This window comes from Protopterus annectens, chromosome 2.part1, assembly GCF_019279795.1.
Source record: "Protopterus annectens isolate FY-2018-M chromosome 2.part1, PAN1.0, whole genome shotgun sequence".
Lineage (NCBI taxonomy): Eukaryota > Metazoa > Chordata > Ceratodontiformes > Protopteridae > Protopterus > Protopterus annectens.
In genome coordinates this window covers 1,344,106,063-1,344,128,562 of record NC_056729.1, presented here as the reverse complement: position 1 = coordinate 1,344,128,562, position 22,500 = coordinate 1,344,106,063, and the positions used below count along the sequence as shown (strand labels likewise).

General features: G+C 37.1%; 1 protein-coding gene across 2 annotated transcripts in view; it reads left to right on the top strand.

The window, feature by feature from the left end:
- The first annotated feature begins 1,329 nt into the window (after positions 1 to 1,329).
- Positions 1,330 to 22,500, top strand: part of SH3TC1 (SH3 domain and tetratricopeptide repeats 1) — a 773,464-nt gene continuing 752,293 nt past the window's right edge. Inside the window, exons 1-2 of one of the 2 annotated variants that reach the window (XM_044062806.1) lie at positions 1,330 to 1,681; positions 1,863 to 2,262. In XM_044062806.1, coding sequence (XP_043918741.1) covers positions 2,016 to 2,262 — 247 coding nt within the window. In that variant the 5' untranslated portion in view covers positions 1,330 to 1,681; positions 1,863 to 2,015. The remainder of the gene's footprint in view (positions 1,682 to 1,862; positions 2,263 to 22,500) is intronic. The other variant, XM_044062804.1, reaches the window with a different exon arrangement.

The window sequence follows — 22,500 nt, the reverse complement described above, 5'->3', positions numbered from 1 at the left end:
TAGCAGGACTATGCTGAAAGCAGTACAAAGCAATACTTGAGCTGAGTTGCCAGCAGTGATGTTAGCAACTGAACATAAAGGTCAAATGAGAAGCATATGAATAATAAGTGTAAAGGAACTGGCAACAAGTGTAACACAGTTCATTGTATTGTGAGTTACACTGTGTCCTAATGATATTAATGCTGCCTGCAAATGAGACTGGGTAACCAGACATTCTTACCCCACTGAATCATTAGCAGTAATCAGTTAATTCAGTTCAACTTTGTGACAGTCTGGGCATATTCTGGAGATGATAGGAAGAAGGAAGATGCATTATTGATGAGAATGCTGTAGTGGATCCTTAGAGGACAAAGCTCTTATCACAAAGACACATATAAGTAGAGCAATCAATTACAATTTTTTTTAAGCAAGCAAACTTACAAGTACACACACACACACACACACACACACACACACACACACACACACACACACACACACACACACACGCACACACACATGCACACACACAAATATACATGCAGATGCATACAGACATAGATACACACACAGACATACAGAGCAAGGATAAATTACTACCCTAAGCAGCTTATTGAGAGAGGTAGCAGGAACCTGGAGTTCCTAGTTGTTACCTTATCACACAAATTGGAATTGTTTAGCAAAGCAGTTTTTCTGAAATGTTTGTATGATTTTAAAAATAATCTAAATTGCTAACAGATTCAATTATTCTTAGCTACTATAAAACTTCATAAAAATGACATATCATACACAGATACTGTTATGATAATGTCTCTGAACATTGTTCCCTTTAGGAAAAGCAGCACGTAGTTTAATACAAGACTTTATCTGAAGTACTTGGCAAATGTTTTCCTTATCTGAGCTTTTTAAGAAGGAGGAAGGAGCCTTCTGCCATGTCTTTTCACATGCTATATAAGAAAAATCTCTGTAAACAACAGCTCATTGTTCTTTTTGCAGTTAAAACAGATGAATTTCTTGTATTTTCTATTTCAGATACAAATGCTATGCTAGTAATTTATTTGGAATTTGTGCAGTCTAAGCTGTATAACAGTGAATGTTATCAAGGGATACATGTCTTAATGGTACATCTTAAATTCTTCTGCAGTTTTTTTCCTTATGTCAATTACCAATACCATCCTGAATCTTTATATTACACTTTAAGTTGTCCTAGTAGACTGGGAAGAGAGAGACAAAAAAGGCAATGAATCCATGTGTGTGTGTGTGTGTGTGTGTGTGTGTGTGTGTGTGTGTGTGTGTGTGTGTGTGTGTGTGTGTGTAAAAGGAAGATACTCATAGTGCTATAAATACTTTGTCTCACAGTTTAACTTTCTACTTCCTGATGGTCTTTTGTGTTCAGCTTCATTGATGATTAACTGCATGTTACAGCCGAAGTGGTAATGGTCAAGAACATCAACTGATTTCATTTCGCTTGATACTGAGAACATGCACTGAAGAGACGCAGTCTGGTAACTAAACAGGCAGACAATTCAGATTTGGCAGACAATCACAATGCACTGCACAGGGGAAGGATATATAGTTATTCAGAGTGAGTGCACAGTCTGTAACTGGAATGCTGAAGACGTGGAAACCTTTGTTGTGAATGAAAATGAGGTGTTATACTTAAAGGTTTACAAAGAAATATGGTAGATATGCAATAGCAGATGTAAGTATTGCCTGAAAAGTTTGTGATACAGATTCTCAGAATCTTGCTCGTGTGCAGTGTAAGAAATTCCTTTGTTGCAACTTGCACGAATTTATGCTGTAGAGATTATAACATCATTACTGAAAGTATGTGATGTTTGTATCAGAAAATAATGTCTACATTTTGATATCTGTTTTTCAAGGATTAGGTTTTTATCTGCTTAACTACAGACGTTGTGAAGTTTACATAAACGGATATTCAACTTTGTTGCAAAAGTTTTGAGCTGACTCCATAGTTCAGTCGAGTTAATGTTTCATTAGCTACAACTTCTGCTGTAAACACGACTGCTTTGAACATGGCACAGAGAACTGAACAGGCAAAGAGTGGTAATATTGGGCTGTATACTATAGATGAGAAGCGTTCCAGTTTAACATCCACAAATAGCCTAAAAAATACTTGTGCAGAAAGAAAGCGAGATGGTAGAACTGGAGAGAGTCTTGCCCATCAGGATTCTAGCAAAAAGAAGGATTTTTTATTAAAGGAGGTATGCTTGTGCAGTGAAGTACCTACACAACCTGAAGAAATCACACAGCATGAAACAGGTAAAGTGCTGTTTTGTTTAACTTACATCTTTAAAAATCTGTGTTGTATTTTTTCTGCACTAATTATCTTATGAAGAATTTAAGTGTTGGGGTAGATGGAGGAACTGGGGATGAAAAATGCATTCTGTCATCCTAAGTCAGCTAATGGAAGACTGTGAAAATGCTTTAAGCTATTTAATGTATCTGTACTACTGGTAAATGTGAAAGGAGTTGTTTATGCATTCTTTTTTGTAGAGCATAGGAACATATAGTCACATAGACACACAAAGTAGAAGGCGGTATTACAGAATGAATGTATAAAGAGAACCGGCACTTTCCATAAAAAGATTTACTGCTGATGTTTCATGGGTTATTTTTTTCTGTTTTCACTCAGTCATATACATCAGAACATTTTGCTATCATTTTATTTAGCAATCATATACAATCCAATATGCCAAGAACTTTTTAAGCAAGTTATCCATACAGAATGACAATGTTTGAGGTATTAAAATATTATCTACTTTTCATGTACAGTGATGTAACATGCATCAGAGGAAAACAACCATGTCAAAAATATAAAATGTTGTGCCTGTATTGTCAGTATTACTGTGCAGTAGTTCTAGAGAAATTAAACATTTTATTGTATGGTTAATTATGCAGTTTCACAAATGTGGACTGTTATAACAATGATCAATGGCAGGGATATATATGGGTTATAGTAGGATTTAATCATAATTGAAAAGGACTGATCTCAAGGGCAAAGACTGAGGGAGTTAAAGCTGAAAAAAAGAGTGAGTAAATCACAGCTTACTACATCCCATGGGTTATTTCTGCTGTTATACCATGTCTTATTAATAATACATTTGTTCTTGTTGTGGAGTTTAAAAAGTTGTAACATGAGTGTTCATGGCTTATTTAAGTATATCTTGAGGTTTTATTCATTTTGATTATTCTGTTTTGTTTGTTCCTTTTGAGAAACTGTAGCTATAGAGAGCTGAAAATGCAGTTCTGTGTCTGATTATGATTTCTTAGAGAAGTAGTTTTGATTTACAATACAGCTGTTGTTGTTGACTGCCTTGCAATGATATCATGAATTAAAGTTTCACAGAGTGCAAATGCTGTTAGTTGCAGTACTTGATACGTGTTTTTCAGTGATATCACTGTATGAGAAACAGTGGCTTGAAAATGGTGCTTCTAAACACCTGCATCCAAACTCTTGAATGTGATGTGTATATTTAAATAGGGTACATACACACTGGATTTAAGAACATGTGGATAAGCAACAGAGATATGAAGATGGAGAGACAACAATCAAATCTGTACAGGAATATTGTAAAGTATTGTAAAGCAAATTTTGAGTACTGAGGTTAGTTTTCTGTTGTGTCACATATGGGATTAATGGTGGCTGGCAAAACAAGAAGGAGACACAAAGCATATAATACTTCAAGAAGGATTGATACAGAAAGGAGTTTTCATGCAATCTGGTTCCTGCTGGAAGGTGTGAACCTGTTAGTAGAAGTTCAGAAGTGGTATCAAGTGTGAGTCTTCCTTCACCTCCTTCTCTTTTATGGCACATTTCATGTCTCCTGAATAAGGAGGACATCATGAGTATAAACACTTCTCAATGAATTAACATGGTAAGAAAACTTGGTGACTTCTAAATCAGGTGGTCTATTGCATCTGTTCATGATAAGTACTATTTATTTTTCCTATCTGTCTACCTTATTTCTTTGTAAGTAAGACCTAACCAGAGAATAAGGCTGAGCATGGTTTTCCAGGGTGGTCATGATATAAGCCCTACCCCGAAAATAAGTCCCAGTTAAGATTGTCAATAACACATGACGGATGTGTTGAATTATAAAATAATATTGTTGACTGAGGTTATTGTACTCTGGTCAACATTTTTAAAAAAAACATCACTGCAGCACTTTATAAAACAACACATAGCTCCCAATTAGTTAAAAAGTTGATTAGTTCAATAATTTATGCAAATTATGTCAAAAAACTGATTTTTAAAAGACACCTGTGTCATTATTACTGTTAGACAACTGTATAATACATAAATCAAGATATGTGTTGTTTTATAAAGTGGTGCAGTGAGGGGGGGTTTATTCTGATGAAGTCTTCTGTAAGAAGATGAAAGCACTTAATCTCATTGTGTAAAACTGTTGGATTTTATCGTGTGGTTGAAAAAATTAAAGATTCATGTTCTATAACATTATGTGAGCCAGTGGTTCCTTCGTGATATTACCATGCATTTGTGTTGAGGAGGGGCAGCCTTTATTGGAGCTCTGTGTGTCAGGATCATGTTTATTCAGTGTGTTGGACAAGCGTTTACTTGATTTACATTTTTTTTTGTTTTTTGTGGTTGTGTCTTCTCAACCGTCACCATTTTGTGTTGCCACTCCGGTCTCGTAAGTCTTCAATTAACCCCCCTAGACAAGATGAGAGCAAAAAGAAAGAGCTATTCCATCGAGTACAAGAAAGGAATCGTAGAGGACTCCTGGGGTAAAAATCTGATGGGCTTCTGCAAAGAGAAGAAGTTAGATCTCCGAATGGATTGAAAATGGCATGCAGCATATGATAACCTCAGTCAACAGGCCGACGAGGGAAATGCTAAGAAGTGCAAGGTGGATTAGGTCGGCAACCATTATTTCTGAGCTGGAAGACATCATCTGTGAATGGATTGCTAACAGAAGAGCAAAGAATTTGGTTGTGCGCAGGGTTGATATTCAAGCATTTGCCCTTGCAATGGCAGTGTGGCACCACAATTAGAAATATCCTCAGAAGAATTCAAAGCATCACAATATTGGCTGGATGGCTTCCTTTAGTGATATGAACTGTCTTTAAGAAGATCAACAACACTGTTCAAGCTGGAAGATACTGAAGTTATTAAACATGCACTTGCGTTCAAGTCCTTTGTTGATGGCATCGACTTTTTAAATACCAACTCTCCAGCATTGTTGCTATGGATGAAACTTCAATATTTATGGGCCAAGGATCTCAAACAACAATTGATCAGAGGGGTGCCTCATCAAACTAGATTCCCTCCACTGGTTACAAGAGTGCACGTGTTACCTGTATTTTGGCAGTTCATCTAGACGGAAAGAAATCCCCCACCTCTAATTATTAGTAAGGACAAGAAAGATAAGATTGAACGTGTTTCAGGCATTTACATTCTTAAAACCGAAAAAGCCTGGTGCACACAAGCAGTTATAAGGAAGTTGGTCGATGTAATGCTGCCACTTGTTTTGTGAGGTGGTGAAAGAGGTCTACTAGTCTGGGATTCAGCCAGCACTCACCAGGCTAAAGACATGAAGAAATTCCTTGCACGGAGAAAAATAGATCAAATAATGATTCCCGCAGGAATGACTGCCTATCTCTAGACTCTTGATATTACAATAAACAAGCCATTCAAGGACCATTTGCGCATGGAACTCAATGACTACATTGAAAACAGAATGGAGAGAAATCAGCATGGAAACTTTGTGAAGCCTAGCCTGCAAGAGGTCGTGACTTGGGTGAAAAATTCATGGGATAAAATCACTGTGTTGCCAATGCACTACGAGCAGGCTACTTGGACAAGCAGTGCTTATTTAAGGAGAGCTCTTTTGCTAGGCATGACAGATTGGGGCCAATGGTTCTACAGGAAATGGAGTCGCAAGAAATTCAGGATGGAATTCGGGGGGGGTGGAGACTTATGACAATGTTCCAAAAGAAGATGACATGACTTTATTTGAATAACTTTTCCATTATCGGTGATACAGAATGTTTTGCTTCTGCTTTCAATTTTATTCCCCTCCTCCAATATACATGTATTGAGATTTTTCTGCACTTTCTGTTAAGCATGAAATATTGCACTGTGAAAGCCAAGGTGTAGATATTCTGAAGTTGAAACATTTGTTGCACTGTTTATGTAGAATTCTCACGCAACTGTTAACGTGTTACCTAGAACTGTTGCTCAATAACAGAAAAGTACCAAATAAATGTCAATTTATGTACATGAATAAATGTCGATTTTTGTACATGAATCGATGTCAATTTGTGTACATGAATAAATGCTGATTTTTGTACTTGAATAAATGAATAAATGTAAATTGTTGTGCGAGGGGGGGGTAAATAAGGCATTCACTGATAATATGCCCTAATGCGTATTTCTGCGGGGGAAACAGTATAAGACCCGGTCTTATTTTCAGGGAAATACAGTATCTGTCTATGATTATATATGTTATTAGTTTATTTACTTATTCATTTATTGTATGTTAACCAAATAGGAGGGTAAGCAGGTCAGTTAATCATTTTCAGCAATAACCTAAGCCAGGTACAAAACAAGTCTATAAGAGGTTTATTTATAAAATGGACAAAGCAGGTGTTGATATACAATTGTATGTTTTTGGGACCAAACAGATATTGAGCTTAGTGTAAGTGATAAGTTAAGGTTGCTTGCTGTTATTGCAGGATAATGTGACTTTGCTAGTATTAAACTTTTATGATAGCTATGACATAGCAGGGGCAATAGGATCACAAGTAATTGAACATTATAAATTCAGGATGGCAGGTAGGCAGAGACACAAGATGAAGTTGTGGTAAGCACAGTCTCAGCCTCATTTATTTGTCATGCAGCCATTATTAGGACAAACAGGGGCTAATGAGGACACGTTAAAGTTTGAAACATCCCCAATATACCCTGTTCAAATGGATTAATGAGTAGCACAGGTATGATAGCACAATTAAACATATGATTTTGTGAGATTATGAGTGCAGTGTCATAAACAGAATAATCAATGGAATCAAATTCTTGATTTCTTTGGTAACTTACCATAATAAACCCTTGGCAATGACTGTCCTTGCAGAGTAATGTAAAAGTTACTTCCAGGACAAACAGAGGATTTTTGTGGAAGGGTAAAGTCATTCTAATGAACAGTTTCAGCCTTCTTGTGCTGTAATGTAATCAGGCAAAATAACAGTAGTGAAGTAACAGATAATGTGATTTTTCATGACATAGTTTGATCTCTGAGATGGGCTGAATACCATTGTCTTGAGGCAGTCATACATTCACATACATGAAAACAAACCATATTGACATATTTTTATTTGCAAACACTGCCCAGCATTGCCAGTCAATGTTGCATAGCTCATTTAATTCCTGCCATCCCTTAAAACTCATTCCTCTTCCAAAACATTATTCTGTATTTGGAATTTGTTGCAAATTTGGAAATCTTGTTGTAGCTGGCTCGCAGCTTGGGTTTTAGGGAGGCCTGGAGGTTAATAAGTACAGGGGAGCCATACATGAGAGAGGGGAGAAGGTATATGGATGCAAGGGTTTTTCTTGTGGAGGTGGCTAGGTATTGATTGTGTCTATAAAGCAATCATAATTTTTTATTTTTTTTATATTTTGTTGTATGTGGATATCGAATTTTAGCTGTTCGAGTATCACTACTCTGAGAAGTTTAGAGTGTGGGACGATTTCTATCAGGGATTTAGTCTGGATGCAGATTTTGAAAGTATCTTTGTGTACTATCATGGATTTGGATGGGGTAAAAATCATGATTTTAGTTTTGTTTGGGTTCAGAGCTAAGTGGTTGCTGAACATCCAGGATTCAGTGGTGGAAAAAGCAGTTTGTGTTTTAAGTAGTAGCTCAGAAATTGAGTTAGTGGAACAGACTATTGTCAAATTATCTGTGTACTGAAATAGATCAGCATTGGAGACAGAGGTGTGGAAGTTATTGATAAGATATTGAATAGTAAGGGGCCAAGTATGGAGCCTTGTGGAACTCCAGTAGGATTACTCAGGTAAAATGAGATGGAATTTTGCCATTTGATGGCTTGTTGCCTGTCTGAAAGACAGCTTGAGAATAGTGGTGAGGGAAGAATAGAAGTGAGAGAGTTGTGATGGTAGTAAGGGGTGGGAGACAGTATTGAAGGCTTTTGAGAGGTCTAGGAGTATGGTTGCAACAGTTTTACCAGAGTCAAGGTCTCTGTTAATGGAGTTAAGGAATGATATAAGGGCAGTAGTGGTACTGTGACTGGGTTGAAAGCCATGCTGTAATGGAGATAAGAGTGGTTTTGGATGAGATAGGGCGTGATCTGTGTGTGTATACATTTTTCTAGTGTCTTGGAGATTGGTGAGTAGCTAGCAATTGGGAGGAAGCTAGATATATCATTGTTTTTACTACTTTTGTGGAGAGAGAGTATGTAAGCCTTTTTCCACAGTTTGGGTATTTAAGATTCTGCAATTGATCTTTTAATCAGGATACTAATTGGGTAAGCTATGGCTTCATTGTCAGCTTTTTTCTGGAGCATTTGAGCAGGGTTTGAACTTTAAGAGTAGCCTTTTTATACTTGTGGTGGAGACCAGTTGGACTGTAAAATTGGGGATAGGGACTGAGTGGGGGTTAGGGAAAGAAGGGGAGTGTAAGCAAGTTTGGGAAGGGGGTGGGGGTTGGGGAGAGGAGTGTTATTTATGCTGATATTGTTAGGAAAGTTGGCAGTGAGGTCAGATATGCAGTTTATTAAGAAAAAGTTGAAAAGTGATGTTATTTCCTGGGGTGTCATGTTGGGATGTGGGCAGGGATATTCTTTGGTGCCTGGATTAAGGAGGGAGGAAATGGCATCCCAAAATTTATTGGGGGGGTTTGATTGTGGCTGGTTTGGAGCTTAATGTAGTATTTTATTATCTTTTTGAACTAGTTTCTTTACTTGGTTATGGATTTATTTACAGAGCAAAAGGGAGTCTTGATTTTTGTTTTTTTCTGTAGTGCTTTAGGGCTTTGTCTTTGCGATGCATGAGATCTTTAGTTGGTTTGGTCAGCCATGGGGCATGATTGCTTTTTTTTATCCTTTTTGTGCATAAAGGTGATTGGTTGTTTACTGTGTCTATGAAGGAATTATTGAAATAGTCAATGGCATTATCTAATGGGAGTGTTTTGAGGATGTTCCAGTTTATACTTTTAAGGGTGCCAGAGAAGAGTGTTTGGTTGAAGTTTGTTAGGTTGTGAATTTCCTTATAGTGATGTTGGTGTTGTAGGGTACTTGGAGATTGGCTGATGTAGGTGGGGAGGTGGTCACTTAAGGAATCTGGGAGGGTGCCAGCTTCAGATATTTTGTTGGGGTGCGAGACGAGTATCCAGTCCAGGATGGAGGAATAGTCATTGGATGGTCTGGTTGGGGAGTTGAGGAGTTGGATTAAGTTGAATAGATTTTTATTGTAGGTAGAGGGGTTGCAGGTCAGATTTGTCCAATTGATGTTTACATCTCCTAGGATGATTGTTTCATTTGTTATGTTGGAAGAGATCCAAGCAAAGACATCTTCCAGTATGGGACTGTTGTTTCCTGGTGGGAGGTAGAGGGCAATGATGCAGCGATTTTTATGATTGTTTATTTTTAATAAGGCAATGGTTAGTTTGGCATTGGCAAACTGGGGAGTGTGGGTAGAGTAAGGTATTATAGTGAGGAAGATGGAAAACATTATTGCAACACCACCTCCTTTTTTATTGAGCCTGTCAGATCTTATTATTTGATAGTCAGGGGGCAGGATCTCAGAATCTTTGATGTATGGTTTGAGCCAAGTCACAGTTAGAGCAATGCTTTTTGGTTAATTATGTGACAGCCATGCATGGAAACTGGTGATTTTGTTACGGAGGCCTTGGATATTTAGTGTCACCAGGCAAAGGAATTTGTGGGGGTTGGGTTGATGTGGAGATATGGGGTTATTGTGTGAGGGGTGGTTGGGGCCAGGGTTGGGGTGGATGTCATCAGCTAAAGGCAAAGTGGAGAGATAAAGTATGTGGGTTGGGTGTTTTTTCTTAGATGTTTATTTTTCCGAACTGGTGATGGTAGTTGAGTTGGTAGTAGAGCTGTTGGAGGTAATGAAAATTTTGGGTGTGTAGGGAAAGTATTTTTTTTTGAATTGGTGGAGAGTATTTGCAGAAGGTAGGAAGATATGTTTGAAAAGCTGGTGAAGTTACTGATGGTAGATATGGAGGTGAAGTGGGAAGGAGGAGAGAAGGGAAAGGAAATGAGGGTAATAAGGTGTTGTAATGAGCAGAGGAGTAGTATGAAAATAGTGCTGGTGGTGAAGAGTGTTGTATGTAGATCCATGTTAGTGTTGTGAGGGAATTGGAGAATTTTGGATAGTTGGAGTGGCAAGATGGAGTTGTTTCCTAGTTTGGCTATGGCAGAGAGGGATGGCAGTAGGTTTTAATGGTTAGGAGATAGTGAGTATACTGAAGGCATTAGGTGTTTGATAGTAATGGGAGGGGTGGAGGTTATCTGATATTAGGGGTCGAGGATGGTTGATCTGGGGAGAGGGAAGGGTCTGATAGGTGTAAGGCTATCAGGGAGTGGTTCAGAAAGTTTAAATGTAGTGGTAGTGGGTGGGTGAGATTTGGGGGTAGGGGAGTAGAGTGAGTCCGTAGGGCAAACAGAGCGGGATGAGCCAAGTCCCAATGTTCTTCAGCAAGCAGAGAAAAACAATCAGTAAGCTAATATTTGCTTAGACTGGTGTATATTAGAATACTGTGCAGCAATTTATTAGTCAGCTGACTATGGCTTTTAAGTAGTTGTGAATAAAATATTACCAAGTATTGTATCTGAGAGTTTTTGGAAAATCTCACTTGTTATCCTTAGTGGATTGTTACACAGCACACAGGAAGGTTGTTTATGTTTTGCCTGTGTCAAGTGAGGTGCTGAGTAGGCAAACTCTAGGCAGACAGCAGTGGGGCATTGTTCAGAGAGTTTGGTGGCTGGGAAGTGGGGGGTGAGGCTAGTTACATCCCAGTGATGCATGGAGCAGTAAGCCAAAGCAGGCTAAGATTCAATATCAGTAACTATACAGAAAGTCACACATACATTATAGCACGAGACTGAATATTGCAGGGTGACTGGAGAGTGTCCTTATAGCTGGGTTGCTTCAGGATGGCTGGGAGGAGCTGGTGGAGGCTAGTTTAATGAATGCAGTTATTATAGCAGGAGACTGAATAGTGCAGGTGACTGGAGAGTGTCCATACAGCTGGGTTGCTTCGGGATGGCTGGGAGGAGCTGGTGGAGGCTAGTTTGATGAGTGCAGTTATTATAGCCCAAGACTGAAGACTGCAGGCAACTAGAGAGTGTCCATATAGCTGGTTTGCTTCAGGATGGCTGGGAGGAGCTGGTGGAGGCTAGATTGATGAATGCAGTTCTAATTTAGAATAACAATAATGGAGATAGATCCCATGCATCACTGGACATCTCACAGAGTGGCTGTTATAGGGATCGAATGAGGAATAAATTACACTACTTCTGGTACAGTTGGTTTAGACTTTGATTTCCATTTTCAAGTAAATGTTTTTTTTTTTTTTTTTTTTTTTGCAACCACCAGAATTAAACTCAGAAATGCTTTGCTATGCCTAGGAAATTCTGATTCTGTATCACAGCTCAGGAAAATCATTTCCTTAGTTATACCAGTTTGCTTACACAGTATTTCTGATGGAGTAGTTTGCAGGGAATTTTTAAAGTCTGTCAACTCATTAGACTTACTAAAAATATGTTCTCAATTACTTCTTTCTTCTCATTCACACCTCCAACATTTGCAATCTGCCTGTGTAAAAATTCTTTGGAGTCTGGTTGGGGTATAAAATATCTATGCCCACACCTCCAAGCAAAGATCCTAAATCTTCTAGACCTTGTTGAATATTTAGGAACCATATATATATTTCCCCCATTGTTTCTTTGTGACTTGCTCATCCGATCTCTCTTCCCAATCCTTTCTACCTTCCTCTGATTGATTGCTATAGTTATCATGCAATATTTTATATGCCCTACTGATTATCCCTGTTTTAACAGCAGCTTCTGTCCAAGATTCTTCTAAAAACTATGCCATGCTGGTCTTTTACTTAGGATCCCTCTTTTTCTTTCTCTTTGCCTGCGTAATGTCAGTGCGTGATAGGGAAGGTAATCTCTAGCCTGCAGTCCAAATGAATTATTGGTCTCTTCTTATTCTATTACCTTTCTTGCTCTAATTATTTGCTACCAATACCTTGATTCCTTTGCTAGTTTTCTCCAGTAAATTTCAGACGTCTTTTGCCTATTCTCTGTAGCCCTAATTGCAGTCATACCTATTACCAAAATCTCCTATCTCCATCCCCATTTTGGCTTAGTTCTTAGAATACTTTCTGCTACTTTATGAATATAATATTTTGCATGCTTATTGTTATAATTGTTATGGATTTGCATTCAAAGTCCCAGTGTCTTCTTGTTTCTTGAGCTCCCCCCATTTTATCATCATCCCTTTCCACTTTGAATTATAGTTTTCTGCTTGTGCTATGTATAGGAACATTAACTGTGTAGCTCTGAAAATACCCCTTCAAATCAAATCATCCCAAACCACCTTGTTCTATTGGAATGATCAACTTATCCCACTTGACTCATGCCTTCTTCCCCTCCCAGACAATATCTTTCAACTCTTTATTAATTGCTACCCACAACTTCTCTCATTGATAAAAATATGCCTAATCTGTGCATAAAACTAAAGGCACTAAAAAACATTTTTACTGCATGTATCTTGCTATCCATATCCATAAAACAGAGCTTCTGATTTCTCAGTTTTTGTATTATCTTTTGTTTAGTCTCTTCTCACATATAGTTAGCTGGCATAACATAATCCTTTTTAATCCATATTCCAAAGTTATTTAATTTTATCATATCCCCATAAATATAGATATTGCTGAACCAGTCTGTATGTATCTACATAGTTTACAGCTATTGCCTTTGTTTTATTTTCATTAATTTTATATCCTGAAAGACTTGTAACCATCTCAGAATGTTCCACAACACTGAAATATCATTTTCTGGTTTTATCAAGTATAACTATTTAATCTGCAAATAAAGACAACTTTTCTTGATTACAATACCAACTATATCCTTGAATTTCTGAGTCCCAAATTTTCTTTGGCAGTGGTTTTAAATAATATGCAAATAGCAAAGGGGAAAGAGGACACTCCTGCTTAGTTCCTTCGGTCAAATAGAACTTATCAGAGAGGAACCACCCCACTTTAATTTTTGCCTCTGATCCCTCATATACCCTTCTAATCAACCTTATTATTTTGTCAGGGAATGTAAATACATCCATCTTGAGTATGTTGTTAAACTCACAAACTTCCAGGTTTCAGACACTTGTACCCTTTTGGCCAATGAACAGCATCAGCGCACTGGTAAAAGGGGTGTGCAAACACCCAAAGTTTCTCTCTTTGTTTGCAACCTCATAATCACGGGTTTTCACCTACACTAACCATAATAAGGTAACAAGATTGCAAATAATAAACTTGTCCTAATGTAACAGATGGAACATGGGGGAATAAAGGAAGAGAAATGTGTACCCACTGCACAGGGCCATGTTGAAGATCAACTAATATGATTGCATACATATTCTTTATACATTTTGCAATGAGCAGTTCTCTATGGTGGATGGAATGCTAGGCTGGTATCACAAGCAGTGTGCAGAAAGCAACTACATAAGTGAAGATGAAACCTGAAAGACAGAAGGAAGACTCCAGGGCAAAATACTCCAAAAGAGAGCAATCCTTGTTAAAAGTATTTTTATTTATTCATTTAACATTTGTTGACCAGGAAAGTCTGACTAGGACAGAGCCTATTTTCAGCAGACGTCTGGGGAGAAATGTTCCAGACATATATCTTTGGAATGTGGGAGGAAACTGGAGCACCTGGAGGAAGCCCACGAGAATGCAAGGGGGATTTACAGACTCCACACAGAAGGCACCCCAGCCGAGAATCGAATCAGAGAACCTCTTGCTGTGAGGTGACAATATTAACCGCAGCACCACTGCGCCACCCTAACATGCACTAACAACAGCTGAATGTGCCACAGATGGCCACCTTAGATACATTTATTAAACATGCAGTAGGGGAGCAAGCTCCCTGTCCAGAATATGTTCTGTTCTCATGTTATCCAGTGGTTGATTAGCCTTCCAATAACAAAATCCAAAGGGTTTGGCAATTTTTTAGGCTTTGTTTGGTAACTGCAAAATCACCCCCCCCCCCAATCATCAGCTAAAGAAATGAAGAGTTAGTCTGTATACTTTTTCACAATGACTTGAAAAAAGTGTGCTCATTAGTCAGAGCAAACATGCATGGTATACAAGTAATGTACTTCTTTTTTCCTATCCCCATGAAAAAAGAATTGACTAGTTGAGTGATAGCACAGAAACCAACTGGGGAAGACAGAGATGATTCATATGGAGAGAGATCCTGTTTAAGGAAGGCATGTAAAGGCTCTTTACACACTGTACTAAGAATAAATGTGTATCTCAATACCGTCAGTCACCCACTTAAATAAATAAATAAAAAGATGCAACATAACACTATTTCTTCAGTTTTTATTTATAAAACAGTGATACTTTGGCATAATACACATTCCAAATTAATGAGACACGTATTTGGTAACCATTTTTATGCAAGTTCACATCATAACATCAAGTACTCGTAGTTAATTTCTTGATTCATGCCTGCGGGCTGCAGACTATTATATTTTAAAATCAGTCTTGCATCTTCTTGTAGTAACACCCTATTATTATTTTCCTCAAACAAGGGGCAGCACGCAGAACTGAACATTTTAAATATTTCAGATTCCCTGAATCTGCACTGTAAATATGTTAAGCCACAGGACCAAAGAGTGATCTGTTTTGTATATCTATGTTATAACATTCTAATTTTAAGCTTTCTATCAATGTGCCATATATTAAATGAGTAAATATACAGAATTCCACATAGAGCAATGAGCATATTACAACTGTAATGTTTAGTAATGCAATGTTCAAATTCATTAATTTCCTTACGTGATACATTTGCAAGCATTACGCTTATAACATGTGTCTTTATTGTCCTGTTCCTCTTTTTGGGGTACAAAGCTGTTAGTGAATGAATTGTAAGTTGCTGGCATTCTTCTACGAGAACATCATTTTGGGGAAAGTATTTTTCAAAGTACTGTCACTTAGAAGTAATTTCCAATTACTTAGTATTATAAAACAGTTACATGTCCAGGCAAAGTATGTAACAGCCTTTCTTCTTCCTCCCCATTTTCTTTCAATGACTCCTTATTACAGCCCATGACTATTTTGATTTTAATATGCTGTCATGATATGTACTTTTAAATGTCTTTTCTTCAACATTTAGTATATAATTTTATCAAAATTCTGCTGTTTAACCGTTACAGAATTCTGTTCTCAAATTGCATTCTTATCCTCTTTTGAGCAAAGCGGCAAGTAACTGGTGGGAGGGGGATTGTTGGCTAGTCAAAGCATCACATAAGTGGTGGTGAGGTTTTTGAATATTTTCAGGCAAAACTGTATCTATTGCAACATGTTTCTTGGATGAAACTCTTGAAACATTTTCTACTGGAACACCATACAAATTTACATTCAAATAATTCAACAAGCATGAGTCAAGAGCTATGGACACTGGTTGTGGGAGGGTGGCCTAATGGTTCAGGTGTTTGCCTTACAAACACAAGGTAGTTAGCCTAGTACTAACCTATGAACCTAATTATGGGGCAATGTGAATATGTGTGCCATTGTTTTATGGGTTTCTTCGAGAAATAAGTAACTAATTCATAAGATGTAGTTTTTATATTCCAAGGAAAAACATTTTTTGTTTGTTTTAAGGGCATTAAGGAATGAATTTTGCTTAGAACTCAAGTTTTCTCGACTGATTAATTAATAAACCAAATGTTTGAATATGTGGTACATTCTAAAGATATATGGACAGATTTGGAACTTCTATAACATCTTTGAAGGTGAGTTATTCTGACACGCCAGGGGGTTATGAATTAATAAAAGTTAAAGTGTTATCGTGCTCTTAAAGCAGATATAAGTAACAAACCAACTGGTTAGATATAACCTCTTTACCATAGAAATACCAAATTACACCCTTTGTGATGCACAAAGTGTGTTATTTATGCATTTTATTTTGCTGATAAAGATGGTTTCCTTATTTTTGATGAACATCCCTGCAATGCCATTATAAAAAACTGACTTATCAATACCTCACTACCTAAACTAATACATAAACTAGTGAATTACCATGCTAAATGCATGAACAGTAGTTTATGTCCTAGAAAGATGTGCTGTCAACTAGTTCTAGCAGGTAGAAAATGTCACATTAAAAATTAACTTGCGACGCTATAGAAGTGAAACCACAATGTATGTAAAAAATTGCTCCTCAAAAGAACACATTTATTTTTCTTAGCCATAATGCTTGGCAGGTGTATGTAGATCATTACTCAATACCTTCAATGACATTATATTATGGGTGTGATAATAGGAAAAAGGTAAACAGGGAAACAAAAAAAGCCCACTATAATCTTCATTTTTTTTTTCAAAGACTTGTAGTTTTAACATGAGGAATGCAATGTAGAGTTGTATTTTTTCAGATGTACAAAATGGGAAACTTTTTATGTAAACATGAAATCTTGCAGTATAAACCATACTGACAACCAATACAAAGGACTGTATTAACTTTATTGCCATAAAAGTCAAGTCTTGTAGAATTTGAGTTGATTCTGTTATTTAACAGTGCTTCGCATATAAAACAATTTTTTGTATACACAAATCTTTAACAAAAGGATGATACGCTCCTGAAATGAAAAAAAAAAATCTTTAAATCTTTCACTTCTGAATAATGTAGTCATTTAATTTTAGTTTAATTATTTTAAACTGCTATTACAGGAAACTTGAGGGGTATTTTTTGTCCGCAAATCTCAGGACATTTGACATTTTTTTATATTTTTTTCTCAGGACACAACTGATCTATCAGAAATAAAGGATTCCTTTCAGAAACAATTTCACTAGTTTATTTTATGGCACAAATCCTGACTATAACCGTATAATGATACCTCAACGTTGCCAATATGTATGCCTTCATCACAAAGTTAGAGAAGCTCAGATCAAAACAGTGCCTGATTAAGACCAAATTTAGAGAGCTTCAGCTTATTCAGGAACAGGACACATTACATCACAGACGGAGAATCTTTTCCATTTGGCCTTGAAGGCTGCTTAAGTAAAATGCCTTCTGGTAGCCTCTAACCCCTCAAGATCTTCTAGCAAGATCTGGTGGCTGAATATAACCTGCTGCATCAACCATACAATGAGGTAGAGGTATTTACTGTTGCTTCAGTACAGGTATCTCTAACAGACTGACTGTTTTCACCTCTGGAGAGATTACAGTTTAAAGAACATATAAGCAGATACTTCTGAGTCACTATTTGGAACCTCATCCACAGAAGACACCGGTGATGCAAAACAGAAAAGTTCTAGATGGTGACTCTTTCAACTGAAACCATCTGAACTGCCTAATTCATCTTCTTGCCCTTTTGAAAGCTGCAAAACTTCAGCAGCACTCTGTATCAACATAAGTGTACAGCTTGACCAGCCAAGTGTCCTTTTGGAAGACAGTATCTTCACTGCCCCAATAAATCCAATAGGTCCACCAAGGAAGTTTGAGGAAAAAGGAAGTACCAAGTATTTGGACTGTACTTGTCTCTTTAAATTTCTTCCAGTTCTACCGTTTAAATGCTGCTGTGATGATTTATGAAGCAGTTATGCACAATGTAAGTGAAGTACTCCATGTAAGGCTGCTTTATAGGTAAGTAGTACAAAGGGTAGCCTGCACTTTTAGTGCAAATCATTTGTGAATACCACTCAGTGTCAAAAGAGCTCTCTGTACTAGTATGAATGAATTAAAAACTACACAAATTATCTTATAAGTGAAATCCCTGTAAATGCACCAACATTTTTTAACACATAAAGTTTTGCAAGAAGACATAGTGTTCTGACCTGTACTGTATCGGTACTTAATTCCCAAGCAGTTCTTAGGTCAAGGATCCCTTAAATATCTAAATGTTCCCAGTCATACCTTTCTCATTATAATGTTTTCTTCTTCTCCTTTTCCTGTTAGGATTTGCCACAGCAGAACAATGGTCTGCAGAATAACTGGCAGTGGAGTTTTATGGTGCTGAGTTGCCAGCCGTGCACCCAAACGTCCACAGAAGGCACAAACATATGCACACTCATACCTAGGGCCAATTTACAGTGTCCAATCCACCTGCAGCATGTCTTTGGGATGTGGGAGGAAACCAGAGCACCAGGAGGAAACCCACGAGACCACTGGGAGGTCACTCTGGTTTCACCCTCATGATCAAACCACACCAACCAAGGGTAAATCCTGCATTACTCACAGCTAGCCATGGGTTATTGCTATAATATGTTATAATATGAAACAGTGGTTATTCTGATGATCTCTCTAAGCAAACGGTCTCATTTTCTGGCAAGGGCTCTAAGGTCTTCACTTCTAGGCTAAGTAAGACATGCAGAAATGTTTCCATCTGTTGAGAATCCTTCTTCATTTAAGAATATGTTATTTTTTAATATGCAGTAATCATCACAATGTTTATATTATTGGCAAATACATTGCTGAGGCAAATTTTTAAAGAAATCAAGTAAACAAGGAAATTATAAGCCCCAGCTTCTCAGAATTTGAGTAGCATTGTCAAAGTCTAGCATTTCTTTCAGTTTTAATATTCCTAAAATGGGGTGGACTGTAGAAAATACTGTGGGTGGAATTGTTTGTTGGTCTAAGCTGTATGCAAGATGTTATTAGGCTTTGGATATCGCAGGCAAACATTCTCTGACATAGTAATACTTGCATGAAGTCACTTTTTACTTTAAATCTGCTGCATCTGATGTTTAGCTTCCCCACAGGGATTACAGTATTTTCAGTGTTCTTCTGTTTAGACATATATAAGAAAAAAATCACATTTCCTTTGATAACATCTTTTTTGCACATGTTTAAATAATGTGTCAGTGTTCTTGTTCTTAAAATATAAGCACAGTGACACCTCCATCACTCTAATCCACACCTAGTTATTAGCTAGGAGCACATCCTTAGACTTATGTTTAATGACATGCCACCCCCCTATACACACACCACATCACCTATCTACTTCCACTCTTGCCCAAGCTTTAGTTTCTAGATCTAATTCTAGCTGAACTTAGAGAATTCCTCTTATACAGTGACCTCATGTATTATAATAAAATGTACTCTTGTATTTCCATGTTTAACTTGCTCACAGCCTATATACTTTTATCTAATTAAGCAACTCCATGTTTGATTTGCTCACTGCTTTCACTGCTTAAGTACAATGCTATTTTCTACTGTGTTTTACTGTTTTGTATGCAGCTTTGCTAGAGCTGTGACTGAAATTGGTGCTTTGTGGATGTGCCGACTACCCAACTCTACAAATGCAAAACAAAAGTAAAGTAAAATAAATCAAAATAAATAGTAAGTTAATTAATTTGGAAAGAGGGTAATTTTAATAAAGGGCCTTCTTCCAGACCATAAGCATTTCATTCTGTTATGTCAGTCATATCTAGTAACCATTCTTTAAAGTCTTTGTTCTTAACATTCATTCATTCTCTAATACATATTTCATCGATGTGAGGGTCATGGGGAGCTTAAGCTTATCCTGGTATTCATTGAATACAAGGCAGAGAAATTAATTCAGGACATCACGTCAGTCTATGGAAGGTCAGACAGACAGGCAGACAGACACACACACACACACGCACATATACACACACACACACACGCACACACGCACACACGCACACACGCACACACACACACACACACACACACACACACACACACACACACACACACACACACACACACACACACACACACTCAAAACCATAGTGACAATTTGGAAGCATGCATTCTGGTAATGATTGGAATTTAAGCTGTATTTCCTGAATCAAAGATACTTCAACAATGCACAATGAGTGATATGAAAGCAATATCTGAAGTGATGCATGGACCTGGACTAGTGAACTGTCTTCCTTCTTATTGACAAGTAAAAAATAACAATGCTCTTGTAAACAGTGGGTAAACTGAGTACATCAACTGAAAAACTATTCCAATTTCATTCTCATGCAGCCTACACAGAATTTTTTCAGTAGGATACTTATAAAAGGCAAAGGTTTGATACCAACTTAAATAATGGAACCCTTCTGATTCAGTTTTGTATTTCAGTATGTGCACAATAATAAAGGCCACACAATAAACACACTGACATATTGCACAGCTTCATTATTCTAATCAAATTGCGGAGGAAGAAAAAGCACCTTATCTATGTCCCTTTTAAGAAAATGAAAAAAAAGAAGTGTTTAGCAGTTTATAGCCTGAGAAAATCATGTTGTCCAGAACTAAAGTATGATGGCACCATGACAAGTATAAAGAATTACATCTTTTAATAATAATAATAATAATAATAATAATAATAATAATAATAATAATAAAACATATAAACCTGATTACTGAATATACACCTTGACAGCACTATGGATCAGTGGCATGTTTGATATCTGGCATGTTTTGAGTACAGTATAACCCCCAGTTACTTTCAGAAAACATGATGATTGTAAGGCTACACCAAAATATCTATGGACCATGGAGTTGGTGTATAGTAATAAAAACAGGGTCCCTATTATTTTAGCAAACACAATGAATTGCAAACGCTGTTTAGTCAAACGTCATTACACAAAAGCATGGAACAGTGATTTTTTTACTAGGGAAAAATCACTGGGCCATTAGTATATTTAAGTAGGGGGGTGGGGCGAAGCCCCCCACTTTATTTTGTGTTTTGATGTTTTTTGTTTTTTTTTTTTATTACGGATCAGCGATTTTTTTCCATGGGGAAGAAAACTCAGTGATGTGTGTTGGACATTTTGGGTTTTTGGGGATTGTTGGTCGATTATATAGCATTCACAATTCAGTGCATTCGCTAATATAATATAGACCCATAAAAACATATACAACTAATTACTGAACATAGACACTGACAGCACCGCTGCAAAAAAAAAAAATTTGTTTTTTGTACCTTTGGGCATTTTTTTCCCAATTCTTTCAGGAAGTCAGCATTTCATAGCAGAGACCTTATAGGTGCACATGCACATTTCATACTTCTGCTAGCAGAGGTTTAAGTAATAATCATGTTTGCAACAAGTTACTCCTCTATCTAATTCTAGCATCCACCTCATCCCGATTATTGTTAGTCTCTTTTACACTGAGGCATCACTATAATACTTACAGAGAATGGGGAAAGTGGCCCTGACTTTAGAAAATTAACAAATGGATGTGTGGAATTACCTAAAAATTAGCATACTCCCTGGGTCAGTAAGGTACTTCTAAACCCATGATAGCAGATACCATCTGATTTGTGAAAATCTCTTATTTAAAGCTACTCTGAGAAAACAGACTGTACAATTGCAACAGAATAATTACTGCATTCCTATTTCTTTCAACAAACAACATCTGCCATTTGGTGGAAGAGGGAAAAACGGAGATGTTATCCTTAAATAATGACCAGGAATTAAGGAATAAGGGGACATGGACATGACTTTCTGTAATCATGCCAGTCATTCAACAGCCATTTCAATGATGACCGATAGGTTAAAAAAAAAAGCACTGAACCAACTTTCAATGAACAGTAGATGTAAGAGTTTGTTGCAGAGAGGCAAGCCACACTACAGCTCCCAAGTGGGGGACACCATCCACATCCAATCCAAATTTAAATATACTTACTCTGAGGTCTTACAACAGAGTAGAAAACAGTAAACACCACTGTCAATGAAAGTTGTTTTGACCAATTTACCTCACTCTACTGGCATTCGTAAAATGGCTGTTGATAGGTTGACATAATCTTTCTTACCTTCCTAATAACACTGTTCACAGGAAAACATTGCTAATGTATTACAATAGCTGGAGAATATTGAATCAATAAAAACTGTCACAGATTTGGGCACTCTGCATAAGCTGACTTGTTATCTTCCATTTTAAAACTGGGGGCACTAAATGTAACTGTGGCTGTACATTAAAAGATCAGTTTCTGCAGGTCATATCAGCTTGTCTCATAAATTTCCAGTACTCACTTCTATGACATATATCTGAAACAGCTCAATTGATATAGCTGCTGTGAGACAGAATTATCGCTCACTAAAATTAGGTAAGGCCAGTGTTGTCCTGCTTCCCTTCTCAAAATTTTAATACAGTAATTCTGCGCAAAACCAAAAATAATGAGTGTGTTTGGGGGGATAAAATTAGGGCAGACTTTAAATATTCATCTTCTAAACTTAGAATGTTGCTGCAATAACAGGTTTTGCATTAGCATGCATTTTCTCAATGTATGTTATTATTTAATGATTTCAGTCC